This window comes from Lolium perenne, chromosome 6 (assembly GCF_019359855.2).
Source record: "Lolium perenne isolate Kyuss_39 chromosome 6, Kyuss_2.0, whole genome shotgun sequence".
Lineage (NCBI taxonomy): Eukaryota > Viridiplantae > Streptophyta > Magnoliopsida > Poales > Poaceae > Lolium > Lolium perenne.
Genome location: NC_067249.2, coordinates 93,344,844 through 93,362,528, shown reverse-complemented (window position 1 = coordinate 93,362,528; position 17,685 = coordinate 93,344,844). Strand labels below are relative to the sequence as shown.

General features: G+C 43.1%; 2 protein-coding genes across 2 annotated transcripts; both read left to right on the top strand.

Annotated features, from left to right (window-relative positions):
• Nucleotides 1-7,991: 7,991 nt before the first annotated feature.
• Nucleotides 7,992-13,237, top strand: LOC127344919 (chloroplast processing peptidase). Its single transcript, XM_051371279.2, has 6 exons — nucleotides 7,992-8,569; nucleotides 9,927-9,995; nucleotides 10,076-10,144; nucleotides 11,225-11,311; nucleotides 12,587-12,654; nucleotides 12,763-13,237. The coding sequence occupies exons 1-6, from the start codon at nucleotides 8,120-8,122 to the stop codon at nucleotides 12,902-12,904; spliced, it is 885 nt and encodes a 294-aa protein (XP_051227239.1). The 5' UTR covers nucleotides 7,992-8,119; the 3' UTR covers nucleotides 12,905-13,237.
• A 1,641-nt stretch (nucleotides 13,238-14,878) lies between these two features.
• LOC127344920 (expansin-A13) lies at nucleotides 14,879-16,028 on the top strand. Its single transcript, XM_051371280.2, has 2 exons — nucleotides 14,879-15,139; nucleotides 15,221-16,028. Exons 1-2 carry the CDS (start codon nucleotides 14,995-14,997, stop codon nucleotides 15,856-15,858), a joined length of 783 nt encoding a protein of 260 aa, XP_051227240.1. The 5' UTR covers nucleotides 14,879-14,994; the 3' UTR covers nucleotides 15,859-16,028.
• The last annotated feature ends 1,657 nt before the right edge of the window (nucleotides 16,029-17,685 follow it).

Below are 17,685 nucleotides of genomic sequence, written 5' to 3'. Positions count from 1 at the left end.
CTCCCATGGTGGATTATGAGGGAGCAATCCACAAGACTTCGTCAAGCAAGCACAATCAAGAAATGCGTTCCATCTTGTTGCGGTCAAGATCGTCATCATCGAGCTCAAGTGGAACGCGCAAGGTTAAGGTTTGCTCTTGATAGGATTTCTTTCTTACCGGTATCATGGTGTAGTTGGAGACCGGTTGCCGTACTATCAAGAGGGCTCTCGAGTGAGTAACTCGATCGTATCCTTCGAAGAGCTCAAGCATTTGCATCCTTGCATCATCTTTCTTGGTTGTTAGTTGGAGCTTATCCATATGGTGTTTTAGAGCTTGTGCTTATTCTCATGACAAGCTCTAGTTCATCGAAAACGGATTTCGCATAGATCACTTGTTGCGTTTTCGAGTTTGGTGATCTTCTCAGTTTCTCTGTTGAGGTGTTGCACCTCTAAAATTCATAGAAAATCAATCCCCACTTGTTTTCATATTTTCAGTTTTTGTGGGGTAGCTCTTGTCGTCCTCTTTCCAACAAAATTGGTTTCGTCTTGATCGGAGTTTCCAAACTCTAGATATCGTCTTTTGAAGTTTGTCTTCTATTTGATTTAAAGAAAAAAGGGAGGCAGCCGGCACTACCGCCCTCGATGGGCCGGCAGTACCGCTCGGCCCACTACCGGGCCGCGCAGAACGACGCCTCCAGCCTGGCCCCAGCGGCACTGTCGGGCCGGCCCAGCTTCGCGCCCAGGCTCCGCCGCTCCGCTCCTTGCCGCCTATCGCGCGCCTCGATGGCCCATCTGCGCGCTGCTCGCTGGGCCAGCCACGCGCTCGCTCGCCAGCCTGCGCTGCCCTCGCTTGCGCGCGCCCGCTCGTTTGCTGCTTGCTGCTTCTTGCTAGCGGCACTGCCGACCATATCAGGCCGATACTGCTGGTCTTGCCTGAACAGCCCCAACGGGCAGAATTTCTGGCAGCCCTTTAAATAGCCATCTTCATCCTCTCATTTTTTAGGGTTCCGACACACTTTTTTCACTCCTCCATTGCCAATATCTAAGAGCTTCCTCTACCCCAAATCCCTCCATGATTCTTGCTCAAATTTGAGGAAAAGAGAGATGAGACCTAGATCTACAATCCCACCAATCATCTTTCTCTCTTTGTGAGGGAATCTCTAGATCTAGTTCTTGGAAGATATTTGGTGTTCATCTTCCTTTTTGTTCTTCCTCTCTTATTCCCCCAATAGTTTTTGTAGTTTTGTTGGAATTTGAGAGAGAAGTACTTGAGCATCTTTGTGGTGTTCTTGTCATTGCATTTGGTGCATCGGTTTGAATTGTCCACGGTGATTCGTGGAAGTGAAAGCAAGAAAGTTGTTACTCTTGGGTTCTTGAAACCTAGACGGATTTGAGGCCTTTTGTGGCGATTTCTTGGGAGCCTCCAATTAAGTTGTGGATGCGTGCCTCAAGCTTTGTGTAAGGCCCGGTTTCCGCCTCGAAAGAAATCCCTTAGTGGAACCGTGACCTAGGCCTTTGTGGCGAGGGCCACCGGAGAATAAGGTGAGGCGCCTTCGTGGCGCTCGGTGTGTGGTGTGAGTACCGCATCTTTGGGTGAGACCTTTGTAGCGTTGGTGTGCATCGAGCAACCACACCTCAAGGTGAGGCCTCTTGTGGCGTTCGGGAGCACTAAGCCATCGCACCTCTCCAACGAAGATTAACACTCGCAAGAGTGTGAAATTTGGGATAAATCATCATCTCCCGCGTGCCTCGGTTATCTCTATACCCGAGCTCTTTACTTATGAATTTTAATTTGTGATAGCCATCGTGTTTGAAGTTATATATCTTGCTATCACCTAGTTCCTTATATTGCATAGCATAAGTTGCTGGTGTACATAGATGAACCATAGTATATAGGCTTTGGACTTGACAAAGTAAACGCTAGTTTTATTCCGTATTTGTTAAGCCCATCTCGTAAATGTTTTAATCCGCCTATTAACCCCCTCTAGACGACATCTGTGTCCTTTCAACTTCATCATCCCCGGTCTAGTGTTATGTGATGAGGACATCTCTATGATAGATACAACCAATACTCCTACAGCCACATTTCAGGTACAGTCGTTACTAGGAATCCTTCCTGATATATATGAGAATATGATGCTGCCTAAATCAAATGTATTTATATTATTTAGGAATGGATCTAGCATGGACGCCAAGCATTGGATTAGGAACGTGCATGGAGATGGCAGCAGACCTGCAAGGATTCAGGATGGCGTTGCAAGCCAGGATTTCAGAACATTGAAGCCACCATAGTGAAGCAACGATGCTTGGATGAATTATACAAGTTACTCCATCATAAAATTCGTCCAAAGAGTTAGTTTTGGTGCTGCGCCACCTTATTTAATGGGCCAGGCCCATGTATTTTCGGATTAGGTATTTTAGGGGATTTTAAGAGGCCATATAAGTGGAGGAAGGCTCATTTAGGGGTGTTTTTGGCCAACCCTAGCTGGTTGGACGAAAATCCCTTCACTTCCCCCATATATATCCCTCTGTAGCCGTCATTAGAACTTGGATTTTGATTAGACTAAAAGTTAGCCATTGCTGCAACTCTCGTGTACTTCTTTTGAGGCCAACGCCCAGAACAAGACCGACTATTCGGAATCCCACCTTTTCAATAAAGTTTTCATCTATATCCGCAATATTCTGATTGCAATATTAGTTCTTACTTGTTCTCGATTTCAGGTAGGAATTAAGACCCTCACTGGTCAGGCTGATCGTGCTCCCGCAAGATCAGTAACTCCCGGAGATTATCCTAGCGATTGCATTGGCGCACGAGATTTGCACGTGTAGTCGGATTGTCAAGCACGAACTCCACCAACAAATCGAATTATCTCCATCTCATCGAAAGATCGGACACCTTTGCCCTATCAAGTGGTATCAGATTTCAGGTTGCTCGGTGAGATTTTACAGTTTTCCTAGTGTAGATTTGTTTTACCTATAACCCAGTAAAAACCCCACAAAAATATATTAGGTTTAGATCATCCGTCCCATAGCCCCTGCCAAGCCATTGCATGATCTTTTCAGTTTTTGCTTTTTGAGTCTTTGTCTGCAATCATTGTGTCGCGTGCTGGTCTTAGCGTCTAGAGTCTTTAGAGTTTCGAGTTCTGGTCATAGTAGTCGCGTCGCCGCCGCACCATCTCCGCTTGCAGTCATCGCCATATCACCGCCACCATATACTTCCGCCACATCTGCCATAAACTCTTTGTTGTTTCCCTTTGATTCCCATCATCGTAGGGTCTTTCTTGATCTTCGTTTCAGAGTTTTTTCGGGTTTTAGATCCGTTTTCTTGGTCAATTTTGCGTTTTCCGTCGGAATCCTGAAAGCAATCTAGCTGAAAAAAAAATTCCGGTCGCCCGACCATAGAGACCTCTGTGGTCTAGCGCTACAGTAGATTCCCCCGAAATTTTTTTTTTCCGGTCGCCCGACCATAGAGACCTCTGTGGTCTAGCGCCACAGTAGATTCCAAAAAAAAAAAAAATTCCGGTCGCCCGACCATAGAGACCTCTGTGGTCTAGCGCCACAGTAGATTCCCCCGAATTTTTTTTTTCGCTTTCCCTTAGTTTGCTCTATCCTTCAGCGCCAGTTTCGCTGTCCTTTGCATCTTGTGCCGCGTCGTGACCTCGTTGGTGATTTAGGCTCGCGTCTCTAATACGATCTAGCCTAGGACCAGCACAGTACCTTCGTTGAGCGTTTACTCAATTTGCATCGCTCATTTGATTATTGTGCCACCATATCACTATACTTTGCCTTTCCAGAGCTCTACATATTGTCTCCACGTGCACTGTGTCGACACTTGGTAATCGCTTTGGCAATCTTTGGAGACGCTGATTCTTGCTGGTTGTTACATCGCCTTCCTCCTGTTTGGTAAGAACTTGTAAGAGCTTTGTATTTTGCTCGACGAATTGCGCGTGAACCACCATATTCCGTAGTTTGTAGGCATATGCATTTGTGTTTTTTGGGTACTAACCATGACAGGAATTGAGGACCAAGCCATCGACCCGAGTACCATGACGACTACGGAGATGCATGTCCAACCATTTACAGGAGATCATGATCAGGTTATATCCTTACCAGTTTATGAGGGTAGATATAATACAGATGCTTATTTTGATTGGGAGTTTGAGGTTGACAATATTTTTGGATGCCATGATTTTAATGAACATGAGAAAGTAAGAATTGCCGCCCAAACTTTTATTGATCTTGCTTCCGTTTGGTGGGACTGGAATTATAAAGAAAATATTGATAATACACCTACTACTTGGGTAGATTTAAAATCTGTTTTGAGACATAAATTTGTGCCTCTTTCTCATCAACGTGAACTGCTCCGCAAACTTGAACGATTAGAACAAGGTAGTAATACTGTGCATGTTTATTATCAGGAATTTAAATTTTACATGTACCGTTGTGATATAAAGGAATTTGAGGAAAGTACTAAAAACATGTTTTTCAACGGCTTAAACCCTGATCTTAAGGTTATGTTTAAGTATATTCCTCGTTCTACTATTGGTATATATGTTCGCGCTTGTGCTTTTGAGAAACACAAAGAGGAAAACAAGGTGGACCATTTCAACTCCTTCAAGTCATGCACACTAGCACCGGTTGTTTTTTCCAACGTTCCACGCATGAATATTGTTGTGCGAGTTGCCCAGCCACAGACTTGTGACACGTCGCTGCGAACATCTTCTAAGTCGGAGTCACAAGGTAACAATAAAGGTACTGATGTTGTCCCTCCACATGAGATTGGTGAATGCAAGGTTATCTTAAATATACCATGTGATGAGGTAGAAAATAATCTGGTCACACCACCTATATTAGAGGATTGTGCTGCTAATTTGATGTTATGTGATCAAACAACTGAGATAGATGATGGTTTAAGTGCACCTATTGTTGATTCTAATTCAGGCATTGATATGAGTGTACCAACGGAGACTTTTGTTTCCAAGGGTGACCATGTGTTAGGAAATTGTGTAAATGATATACCAACTATGTTGAGTACACCTACTGTACAAGTTAATTCTTCCATATGTTTGAGTGTACAAACTGAAATTCTTGCTCCCGATAATGCACCTTGTGATTTGCAAGTTGACTCTAGTATGGATCATATAAAACTGGTTATGAACAATGAAGTGTTGTCTCAGATTTCTCATGCTAATTCTTTGTTTTCTGTTGTGATGGATCCACCTATATCTTTGTCACATGCTAGACATAAAATTGATGAACTTCCTTGTTTAAAGAGTGTCTACGCCCCCGATGTTACATTTAATTTGGTCGGGGAGTATGTCAGCAACAATGTTTTTATGGTACATAGGATTTGCATCATGTGTGATGATTCTTATAGTTCCAGTAAAACTGAATTTGTATATATGCTTTCTCATTTTGATATGACCTCCAATGTTGGTATTCATTCTATGCCAAATAACTTGCTGCAAATTTGTATGATTAAACATGACGTGGCTAGTAAATTTGAGACCTTACATTTTGGTTTACCAACTTTAGGATGGTTTAATGATGAGCATTATAATTTGAAAGGAGTTAATATGTGCTTCACTTATATCTGCAAACTGCATTGTGATAAATGTTTAATGGGAACTAATGAGCTTCTATGCTACTACAATACTGGTATATGTACAAAATTAAATGGGAAACATGACAGAGCTGTTAAAATGGATGACATATACATATACCATGCATATACCTTGTTTCTTTTGTTAGCATGTTTACAGAATAAACATCGCCGAGGACGGCTTTTCTTTCAAGAAAGGGAGGATGATGAGGACATGATTACCTCCGATTTGAAGGCATATCTTGGTGAAAAAGATGAGACTACGTCGAGGACGACTTCAATTCAAGTAGGGGAGGATGATGAGGACATCTCTATGATAGATACAACCAATACTCCTACAGCCACATTTCAGGTACAGTCGTTACTAGAAATCCTTCCTGATATATATGAGAATATGATGCTACCTAAATCAAATGTATTTATATTATTTAGGAATGGATCTAGCATGGACGCCAAGCATTGGATTAGGAACGTGCATGGAGATGGCAGCAGACCTGCAAGGATTCAGGATGGCGTTGCAAGCGAGGATTTCAGAACATTGAAGCCACCATAGTGAAGCAACGATGATTGGATGAATTATACAAGTTACTCCATCATAAAATTCGTCCAAAGAGTTAGTTTTGGTGCTGCGCCACCTTATTTAATGGGCTAGGCCCATGTATTTTCGGATTAGGTATTTTAGGGGATTTTAAGAGGCCATATAAGTGGAGGAAGGCCCATTTAGGGGTGTTTTTGGCCAACCCTAGCTGGTTGGACGAAAATCCCTTCACTTCCCCCATATATATCCCTCTGTAGCCGTCATTAGAACTTGGATTTTGATTAGACTAAAAGTTAGCCATTGCTGCAACTCTCGTGTACTTCTTTTGAGGCCAACGCCCAGAACAAGACCGACTATTCGGAATCCCACCTTTTCAATAAAGCTTTCATCTATATCCGCAATATTCTGATTGCAATATTAGTTCTTACTTGTTCTCGATTTCAGGTAGGAATTAAGACCCTCGCTGGTCAGGCTGATCGTGCTCCCGCAAGATCAGTAACTCCCGGAGATTGTCCTAGCGATTGCATTGGCGCACGAGCTTTGCACGTGTAGTCGGATCGTCAAGCACGAACTCCACCAACAAATCGAATTATCTCCATCTCATCGAAAGATCGGACACCTTTGCCCTATCATTATGGATCGTGTATTTGTGTTGTTCTTATCATGTGTGATCACATGGAAGACACTAAACCCTGAACTAGTAGATGATAAAGCTCACCATATAGAGGTGCAAAGTAACCCATCGGACCTTATGTGGGCTTCCGGATGAAATGCATTGCATCAGCCCACAAAAAAAAAAAAGAATTATGTCCAACCAAACAGTCTAGGCAAAAATGGTGCCTTCATGCTACATGGGACTTTATTGACACCCAATCAAAGTGCAAAAACAGGACCAAGACGTGTTTATTTCCTTATGCAACATCTGGTGCGCCAAAACGAAAAACAGGGAAAACCCCATACGAGCAACCAAACTCGCCTCTAGCCTCCCAAGCACCACTTCTCCCCCAAGATCAGCTAGAAGTTATGCTTTTTTAGAGAGCAGACAAATGACTCACGAGCTCATTTTGTAAAAATAAAATAAAATGGCATATAAAAGTTTTAATATAGATCAGAAGAAAAATCCTAGATAATGATGAAGTCTACTAATGTGCAAAGAAGCCACTCTGAAATCGAAAAGTGTCTTTGGCTCCTGGGCACCAGTGCTACTGCAGTAAAAAAAATCATATATATTTATTTCAAAAAAAATATAAAAATAAATCTAGGCATAGTAAATAAGATAACCTACAAGCGTCTAAAATTTTGATGTGAATTTTTTTATATTCTAGGCTACATAAAAAATCTGTTAAAATTTGGAGATTTGAAATATGCATACCCAGATCCACACGTTTGCCATTTTTGTGTAGCCTAGAATATTTTGTATTTGAAATTGAAAATTTTCACATTTATGGGATAATTCATTGGCTAAACCATAAATTTTTTCTAATTTTTTTGAAACTTATAAATGTGTTTTTTATTTTTTTAAAAATTGGTGCCCAGGAGTAAAAATTCTCTGCCCTATGAAATTCATCATATTTTAGGCTGAGAAAAAAATGAAAAAGGGTGTGGTAAACGGAGCATATTTTCAAAACTTGAAAATTGTCAAATTTGTCATTTGTGTGTAGCCTATATATAATAAATTTTGAATTGAGATTTTGCACGTTGATAGACTTCAACATTATCTACACCTATCATTTTTGTTCTGAATATTTTGAAACTAGATTTCGAAATTGAAAAAAAAGGCTACCATGAAGCTCGGGCTTCATTTGTAGTTTGCGGTATCTTTGACCACTACAAATTCAAAAGACTGAAGAAGAGAAAAAAAAAGTCAAACAAAGTTCATTGGACCCGTCCAAACGCCCACCCTCCCCGCCACTAGGCTTATCCCCAACCCACAGCCACATCGGCCTTGGCGGACGCCGGCGAGCTGCGCGGCGCCTTCTCTTCCGGCTGCCTCCGCAACCATGTCCTCCGTCCGCTTCTTCCCGGCCACCTCGCAGACTCCGGCCGCTGCTTGCCTCCTCAAACCCTCCCCGAAACCTCCCCTCCACAACCCCATCTCGGCCACCGCCGCCTTCCCCCGCAGCAATGCCCGAAGCGTCCCGCACCTCCGCCTCAGAAGGCGAGTCCGCTCCGCGCCGAGAACACCGACCGAAGCGCCGCCCGTGGGGCCCGACGGTGGCGGCGGCGGAGGAGGGGACGGCGGTGGGGGTGGAGGGGACGGCGACGAGGAGGGGGAGGATAAGGGACTGCTGCCGGAGTGGCTTAACGTGACGACGGAAGACGCGAAGACGGTCATCGCGGCCATTGCCATCTCCCTCGCCTTCCGCTCGTTCGTCGCCGAGCCACGGTTCATCCCCTCCCTCTCCATGTTCCCTACCTACGACGTCGGCGACCGCATCGTCGCTGAGAAGGTACGTGCATTTTTCTTTTGTAAAAATGGCGCCTTCAAATTTTTGGCATGAGTTGTGGCCTCGTTTGCTAGAATTAGTTGTGGAGCTCATGGGCAGCGTCGGCTATTTTTTCTCCTCGTTTGCGTCATTCTACTCTTTTACTCACTTTTTAAATTGTGCGATGGGTTCTGGTTGAAACTTGGAACTCTGATTGCTTGAATGCCGTACTATGTCTGATAATCCCATCTAGTGTCAACATTGCAAATTTGTCGTAGCTTGTCAAGAACTGCTGCTAAATTTTCTGTTTTGTTTTGTTAATGGTTCTTGTCTCACATATTGACAATTAGGACATATAAGTTTTCTTCTGTCTCATTTTATGTACGAGAGGGTTGAGAATTTTTCAGGATGTATGCGGTATACCATTACTATGCTGAACAAGTGAACATAGACATAAGTTCTTCATCTCATTTCCCTCACACTTAGTTTTTTTCGGAAATTGAGGTGAGCTGTTTGTTTTTTCTGATAAAGGGCTCAAATTTACATAAGAGATTGATAAACTGGGGAGTTCCATCTTTGTAAAATGATACGGTGCATATTAACAGTCATCTGCTAATATATGCTTCGTATTTCACAATCAGTTTCCACGTGTGAAGTTCAACAAGACTTCATATGTTCGCTTGAGCTCCATCTTATGTTAAACTCAAGATGGGTGCTTTATGATACCATGCAAATGCACATTGGGATACTAGACTTGCAGTCAATGGCTGGCTTATTGTTGTATTAATGGATGATATCTTCACAAGTTCAAATATAATATGGAATATATATACGCAGTGATAATTTCTTTAGCTAGGACTTCGAACTAACAGATCTGAAATTTTCATTTTTGTGGCAGGACTGAAATTATAATTCTGTATGAATACCATATGTAAGAACAAACCATCTCCCGAGTTAGCTAATATAGTATTATGTTTCGTATATGTTATGTATCTCCTGTGGGCAATATAGAAGTTCTGAGATGAAGCTATTTGCTCTGGGATACGATTCACTTAGCAGACTTTGACCATATTGTGATTGGTCGAAAAATATGTGATAGCTATTTACTACATATAAAACATCCGCAGAAGTCTTGGAAGTAAGCATCTTCTGCAATTGGTCATCCTGACAGCATGTTCTGGCCTCTTAGGAGTTCGTAGAGCAGCACATAGTGTGATCTAGTTCTTCCAAATATGCAAGATAATTCAATAGACCAATATGGCACCTTCACACCTTCATTCTTTATATTCTTGTTTATGTTGGATATATTTGAAATTTCACCAACTAAGACAATTTTCTATTCACTTCATTGCATAGATTTACCAATTCCAATATTTCTCAGGTTACATACTACTTTAGGAAACCTTGTGTAAATGATATTGTAATCTTCAAAAGCCCGCCCGTGCTACAGGTACTTACAGGTCGTCCTCTTGTACAGTTTTTCCAGATGATACTGTTTCCTGATATAAAATTGTCACTCTTCCTGTTCAGGAGGTCGGGTATACTGATAATGACGTTTTCATCAAAAGAGTAGTTGCCAGGGCGGGAGACATTGTTGAGGTTAGTTTCAGAACCAGAAACTAACTTTTAGGTGAATACATACATCTCTTCAGTGATGTAGTCCTTATTTGTTTTCTATCCATTAAATCCTGTATGCAGTGTTTTCCCCTTTAAATAGTAATGAATATCTCTTCAGTGATGCAAAATGGACGTATCAAAAGATGGCTTTAATTCACCAGTTGCGTTTAGTATTCAGTGGAGGTATTCATTACTCACAGTAATCTTGATTCTATTCATTTTGTAGAAAATCAAAGCCATCTTGTATATAAACCAAAGTGCTGCCAAGAAACAATTTGATGACTTCCACATCTTTTCTCTTCTTAATTAGATTAAAACATGCTAAGCTAGGTGAATAGTTTGAATAAGTAACACCAAAGAATCACAAAGTAACCATACCCAATATGGGAAAATATTTTCATGTTGCAGAACCTAGCAGGGTCCAGGTTCTTTTTTTCATGATAAAATGCAGAAGCCCTTTCATTTCATTGAAAAAGCAGAGTTTTAAGTTACAATCCTCCTAGGAGGTTAAAGGGCCAAAAAGAGAATCAGTGGAAATCCCATGTCGGCGTCAGGATGGCCCATAGGTCCAGGGCACTGGCCTAGCCCACAGAGTAGCCTCGTCTTTGATCCTAGCGACCAAGGTGTTAACTGAGGGCTGAGCTCTGTCGAAGACGCAGTCGTTGCGGTGCTTCCAGATCATCGAAGGAATGAGTAGGGCTGTGCAAGGCCTTTGTGCATTGGCTTTGGGGTGCTCTGCTTAGCGATATGCCACCAGTCAATGAGCGTTGCGTTCAGGTTGTAGTTCATGCAAATTGAGAATTGGAGCATAACTGCATATCTGCAAACTTGAGTAGTCACACATGGAGCACAGATAAGGATTAGAAAATATAAACAGAATGCACATTGGAAGAAAGTCATCTCGGTAGCTCAAACTAAAGTGATTTTCTTCTATTATAAGTCAGTACAAATTTAATTGCTGCGTGGGATTGAAAATTTTATTTTGGAGTTGTTACTTCTCATGGAAACAGCAGAACATTCTCAAAATAAAATCGTAATGTTTCGTTACCTATTATGCTGCAGGTCCATAAAGGAAAACTAGTTGTGAATGGTGAGGCTCGAAATGAAGAGTTCATCCTTGAGCCACCTTCTTATGACATGAATCCAGTGGTAAAACATTTCTTATGCTGCAGATGACAAATATCTGAGATTTCTGCATAAATTGTAGCACCTTTTATGAGAATTTCTAGGAGATACTCTTGATTTATCTCCAGAACCATTTTCTGTGACATGTTAGAAGGATCATTTGAATTTCCATAGAAAATTGGTGTTAAGCCTCAATAGTGAACTCTTGGATTTTTTTTATGGCCAGGTTCTTATTTTTTGTTACATAGATTTTTTATTTGCGTCATACTTTTGCCTTCCTTCCACTGGGGATGGGGTTGCATAGTACATGTATCTACTGGCATGCCACCAAAACCATCTCAATTTGAATCTCAAACTATTGGAACTATCTCTTTATCCGGCCGACTCGATCCAGGGTGGTATTGAGCCAATGCTTGCCGCATGTCTGCCAGTTTGGACTCTATTTTCTGCTTCGTCCCTCTTCTCATTGTTCTTATACCGGGCAGTGACAGGAGTCAGGCTAAAGGGGGAAAAGAGATGCAAACACGTACAGGTTGTGATCAGGTTGGCTTAATAACACCCTTAATCGGGCCGAGGTTGAAATCCAAATGGTTTTTACATAGTGGCAGAGCACCGGGCCACCCTGGGCAGCTGCCCGGTCTCTGACGGTGCATCTCCGTGGACTTCTAATGGGCCGAGGTTCAACTAAGAGATTTTCGGGCAAACAGTGATTAATTTGGCCTTAGTTAGTTCCTACCCAGGCTGAAAGAATGGGTTAGCTCCACCACTGTTTTGATGGTTGTGGTTAAAATCAGACAGTTTAGAGTTCATGGTCGGAAAGTTGGTCATATGTAAGGCAAAACAGAAAAACAGGGAAATTGATCTCCATGGGGTAATTATGTTTCAGTGCACTTGACATGTCCATCAGGGGCAGTATTTCTGTTGTTCACTTTGAACACTTGATAGATATTTGAAGGTCCTGACATATCACAATGATTTTTCCTGTGTCGGGCCAAATCATATTTGGTACTAATCCCAAAAAAGTTGATCCGCATAATCACTCAGAAATTATAATTTCATCTTGCAGTCCGGACAGCATGGTGCCTGCCAAAAATGATTTGCACGAGTACTCATGCTTTATATGTATTACAACTTCTTATATATTAGAAAAATACATCGTACATCAAAAACAGTTTCTTATGTCCATGCATGTGGTGACTGTTATTTACACATACATGCATCCTTGAAACAGTTGGTTCTTTTAGGTCATAATGTTCTTTTGAGCTAGCTAACAATCTTTATCCTATTTTTTCCTTGCAGCAAGTACCTGAAAATGCAGTTTTTGTGATGGGAGATAACCGAAATAATAGTTATGATTCCCATGTGTGGTAATACTGTCAACTCCATTGATACTTCTAGAGTTTATTTTCATGTTACTGCCTGTCTCGTTATAATTTAACTTAATCTGCCTGTACAACTTCACCGTTTCTTTCCAGGGGCCCTCTTCCCGCAAAAAACATATTGGGAAGATCTATCTTTCGGTACTGGCCTCCTGGCCGAATAGGGAGTACTACCATTGATTGCGGTGGCCCCGAAACAAAACCAGATTCACTCATTGATGTCAAGTTGACAAAGTAGAAGTTTCAATCAATTAACGCTGGTCCGAAGTTCAAACTTCACACCAGCATCAGTTTTAGATAGTAACTATTTCTATTCCCTGGAAATTGATAGAGGAATGCGTTTGGCAGCGGGTCTTCTAGAAATCAGAAAGGAGGGGAACAGAGCTGTTCCTCATGGGATTAGTAAGGATGGTCGCTAGCACAGAAACCATTTTGCTCCAAGGTTTCTGCTTGCTTTTGCCCCTTGTATGTATGTATGTATATTAAGGAAAACTGTTGTTTATACTCTGGATCATAATTGGAAGGTTCTTAATTTTGATCCTATTAATGCAGAAGAAAAATGTTTACACTCTGGATTTTGGAACTCTGTGACATCATGTGCGCTAGCAGGGCATATCAGAGTTTGATTGCCACTTTGCTTGCCCTTGTGCTGTTCTGACTTCTGACTGCATGCCTTGCACATTGCTCATGCCTGATCATGTATCTTGGTCATCGGTTTCCGTTCAGCAGTTTATTGCTGGATGGGATATAAATTTAAAACATGCTGTCCCGCCACTTGAAAGTATCTTACATGGTACAACTATTTTTTAATCCTCGTTCTTGCAGTTCACTGAAAATGTTAGGAGTGCCTTTATAGGTTGAAACGAGTATGCCTATTCTGCCAATGTATCACGTGAATTACTTCGTCAGCAAATTAGATGGAAGCAGCGGAGAAGTTGTAATGGCAGCAGATAAACGGAGGTGGATCAGCCACAAGCTCCAGCGATTGACGACGTGCCCTTGACCTCCCGACGAACGCAAAGCTAGCTGTGCAGTCAGCTGTATACTCCACTGCATTGCTTGCGGTGGTGGCATATCTAGGCCGATTCCCTCACTAAACGGTAACCACAATTAGCTAACAAACCAACGTGGCAACTGAACGTCTTATCCCGATCTTCTCGCACCGTCTGGCTCTGAGTGTACAGCAGAGCAGAAGGATGCCTCCTTTAATTGTTTGGCGCATCAAAAGATAGAAACTGAAGCCCTAATCGCCCACCACATATATATACAAAACTAAGGACGAAACTGGCCATATATATATAAAGATGAGTTTGTTAGGATATTTTGGATATCGGTTTTGCTAATTCTAATTAGACCGAGAATTAAGTTTGCAGCAATGTTGCACCTACGGACAATACTTACGGAAAGATCTTACAGACTCACAATAGAGCGGAAAGGATTAGAACGTGGCCCGGTTTTTCAGCACCGAATCAAAACTGAACCAATCAACAAGCCACACGTTTGTTCGTATGGTTTTTGTAAGGCTATTACGTTCCTAAGTGTAGGATTATTGTTAAGTTTGGGCTCATTCAACTTAAGAACCGTATGATTCACATTGTGATTGTGTGTTTGAGTTGCAAGTGGGGTTACACCTTGTTGTATATAAATACATTGCTTAGTCTCTTTTCATCAGTTCGGACTTTTGATTCATTTGGCTAGTGCATTGACCTATATGGTAATCAGAGCCAAGAGGTTGCGAGTTTTTCATTTGCATGGGATTTTTAGGTTGGATTATAACCAAGTAAGCATAGTACAAAAAATATTTACCGTAAAAAAAAATATATACTGCAAAACAATGAGAATAACATATTACTTTGAATGAAAATTAAGCCAAGCCTCCACACCCTTTGGTAGGGTTGATATATAAGCCAAGTGGTTTATAAATTGCTTACTTTTTGCTGGATATCATCATGTGCATATGTGTAGATTCAAAGCAAGAAATGTAGACGGGTGGATACGTGTGCCGATCAGGCCGTGTCATGCGCGTACGCATCTTCAAAGATGTGCCACACGCGCAAGTCACGCGCCTATGCATGTGCACAGCGCCACAGCGTGTGCGTGGCTAGCTTGTGATATGGCCGGCCTGGGCTTGTCGATCTGGCTGGTTATTTTCCCAGTCTCGTCACACCCTATGTACGTACATGTATATATACCACGTGTTATACCATCGGCTTGTCCAGCGTCCATTCACCGGGAAGACATCGATCATTCGATTCGATCGAACCATCTCCTGCCATAGCCCACAAGTACACACAAGAAACAACCAAGACAAGTGATTGGTGGTAAGCCATGGCTGGAGCTTACGTGCGCACGGGGGGCGTGGTCGCCCTGATCTGCTGCGTGCTGGCCATCGGCGCCGACGCCCTCGAGCCGAGCGGGTGGGTGAGGGCGCACGCCACGTTCTACGGCGGCAGCGACGCCTCCGGCACAATGGGTACGCTCAACGACGCTCACGTACGTACGGGTTTTTCGTGTCTTCTAGCTAGCTAACATTTGTGATCATATATATACGCAGGCGGCGCGTGCGGGTACGGGAACCTGTACGCGCAGGGGTACGGGACGCGGACAGCGGCGCTGAGCACGGCGCTGTTCAGCGACGGCGCGGCGTGCGGGCAGTGCTACAAGCTCGTGTGCGACCGCAAGACGGACAAGACGTGGTGCAAGCCTGGCGTGTCGGTGACCATCACCGCCACCAACTTCTGCCCGCCCAACTGGGACCTCCCCAGCGACAACGGCGGCTGGTGCAACCCGCCGCGCCCCCACTTCGACATGGCGCAGCCGGCCTGGGAGAAGATCGGCGTCTACCGCGGCGGCATCATCCCCGTCATATACCAGAGGGTCCCCTGCGTGAAGAAGGGCGGCGTGCGGTTCACCATCAGCGGCCACGACTACTTCCTGCTGGTGCTGCCCACCAATGTGGCGGCGGCGGGATCGGTCAGGGCCATGGACATCATAGCGTCCAAGTCCGGCGGGGACTGGATGTCCATGACGCGCAACTGGGGCGCCAACTGGCAGAGAGGCGGCTACCTCAACGGCCAGACCCTCTCCTTCAGGCTCACCATCACTGACGGCCAGACCATCGTCTTCTCCAACATCGTGCGCTCCAGCTGGACGTTCGGCCAGACGTTCGCGAGCAACCTGCAGTTCAAGTGAGCATCGATCGTTCGTTCGTTCATTCGTTCAAGGCGACAAGATTAGCTTAATTAGGCATCCGAATCGTTTGTGAAGATGTCACAGTTTGGGCCTAACTATTCTCATAGTACTTCTATAATTGCGTACCTCCATAACATGAAACTGGGCTTGCATGTGTGATATACATAACATTTCTCGAGTTTTCTAAGGTATTATGTTCTGTGAGGATTTGAGTGAAGTAAGATCATCCAAGCCTCTGTACGCTAGAGATCAACTCTGATATATAAATCGGCATTGCATGCATGAACATGCAACATTCTTTATCGAAAAAATGAACTTCAACATTACAAGATCACATCCGAAATTAAGTTGCAAAATCATTTCAGTTATTACCAATCACTAGAGGTTTGGGGCAGATCGACTGCTCTGGTCAACCTCCTCCTTTATGTAAGGAGGACGGTTTATCTCGGCCGGTGACATTGTTAGCGTGAGGCTAGACTTTTTTTTTCCCTAGCGTACTGCAATCGAAAGTATTGGGAAGAGTAAACCGATCAAAATCTCTGCAAAGAGAAGTCAACTTTACCTATCTTGCTTGAACAGTACGTGGCCAGTGTTTTTAACTCCGCGGCCGGAAGCAACGGAAACAGTTGATGCCTTGATGGTTTACTAAGCTGTTGACAACCTTTTCGTAGTTGCATTAGCCTACGCTAGCTTGTTGCTCTTGCGTATAGACCTGATCTCGGGCCTGACTAGGTCATACCTCACTCACTTTGCATATAACACAACGATCTTTATCCTGTGAACATTTTCTATTACTTTCGTAAACATGTCATATTTCTAGGCTGATAGTTTGGCAAACATGGGTGTCCCATTGCCTTTGCCTTGTGCATATCTCTCGAAATAGTTATAGCCGGGTTACATTAGGGTACAAGTAAATTTGAGATACAAGTTGATCTAGAAGATTCTGCAAGATCATTAACTACCTAAACTAACGGCAGAAGATCCAACGTGATATGGTCGAGAGAATCCGCCTAACACACTCCCGCAGTCTGTACGTGGAGAAGTGTCGACGTGAAGACTGGTTCTGAATTCCTGGAACAACGCAGTATGTAACCCTTTGTGAAAAATATCAGCAAACTCAGAGCTCGATGACACATGTAAAACCGGACAACACCAACCGCCTCCTTTTCTCGCACAAAATGAATACCAATTTCAATATGCTTGGTTGAACGATGTTGCATTGGGTTACCTGTTAGATAAACATCACTGACATTGTCACAATAGATCACTGTTGTAGTGTGTATGGGTCGGCGAAATTCCACTAGTAGATGACGTAGCCAACATGTTTCAGCAATTACAGTAGCAACAAAACGGTATTTAGCTGATCGAGAAACAATAGGATATGTGGACGTGATGACCACGAGATGAGATTATCGACCAAAAATAGACAGAATCCTGAGGTACACAAACGTGTATCCAGACATCCAGCGCAATTAGCATCCGAGTAGGCAACTAGTTGATGAGAAGAAGATGAATGGAGAACAAGATCAAGAGTGCCTTTGAGATAGCGCAAAATGTGTGATGAGATGAAAGTGAGAGTCACGAGGATCGTGCATGTGGAGGCACACTTGTGAACAACATAAGAGATATCGGGATGAGTGAGAATAATGTATTGTAGGAAACCTGTGAGGCTACGATAATGAGACGGATCAAGGTATGGAGAGCCATATGAGGCGAAAAGTTTTGCTTGCCGATAAGAGTTGGAGAACGGTGGCAATAACGCATGCCTTCCCGGTTGAGAACCTCAATAATGTATTGTTGTTGGGATAGATGGAGAGTGGTGGGCAT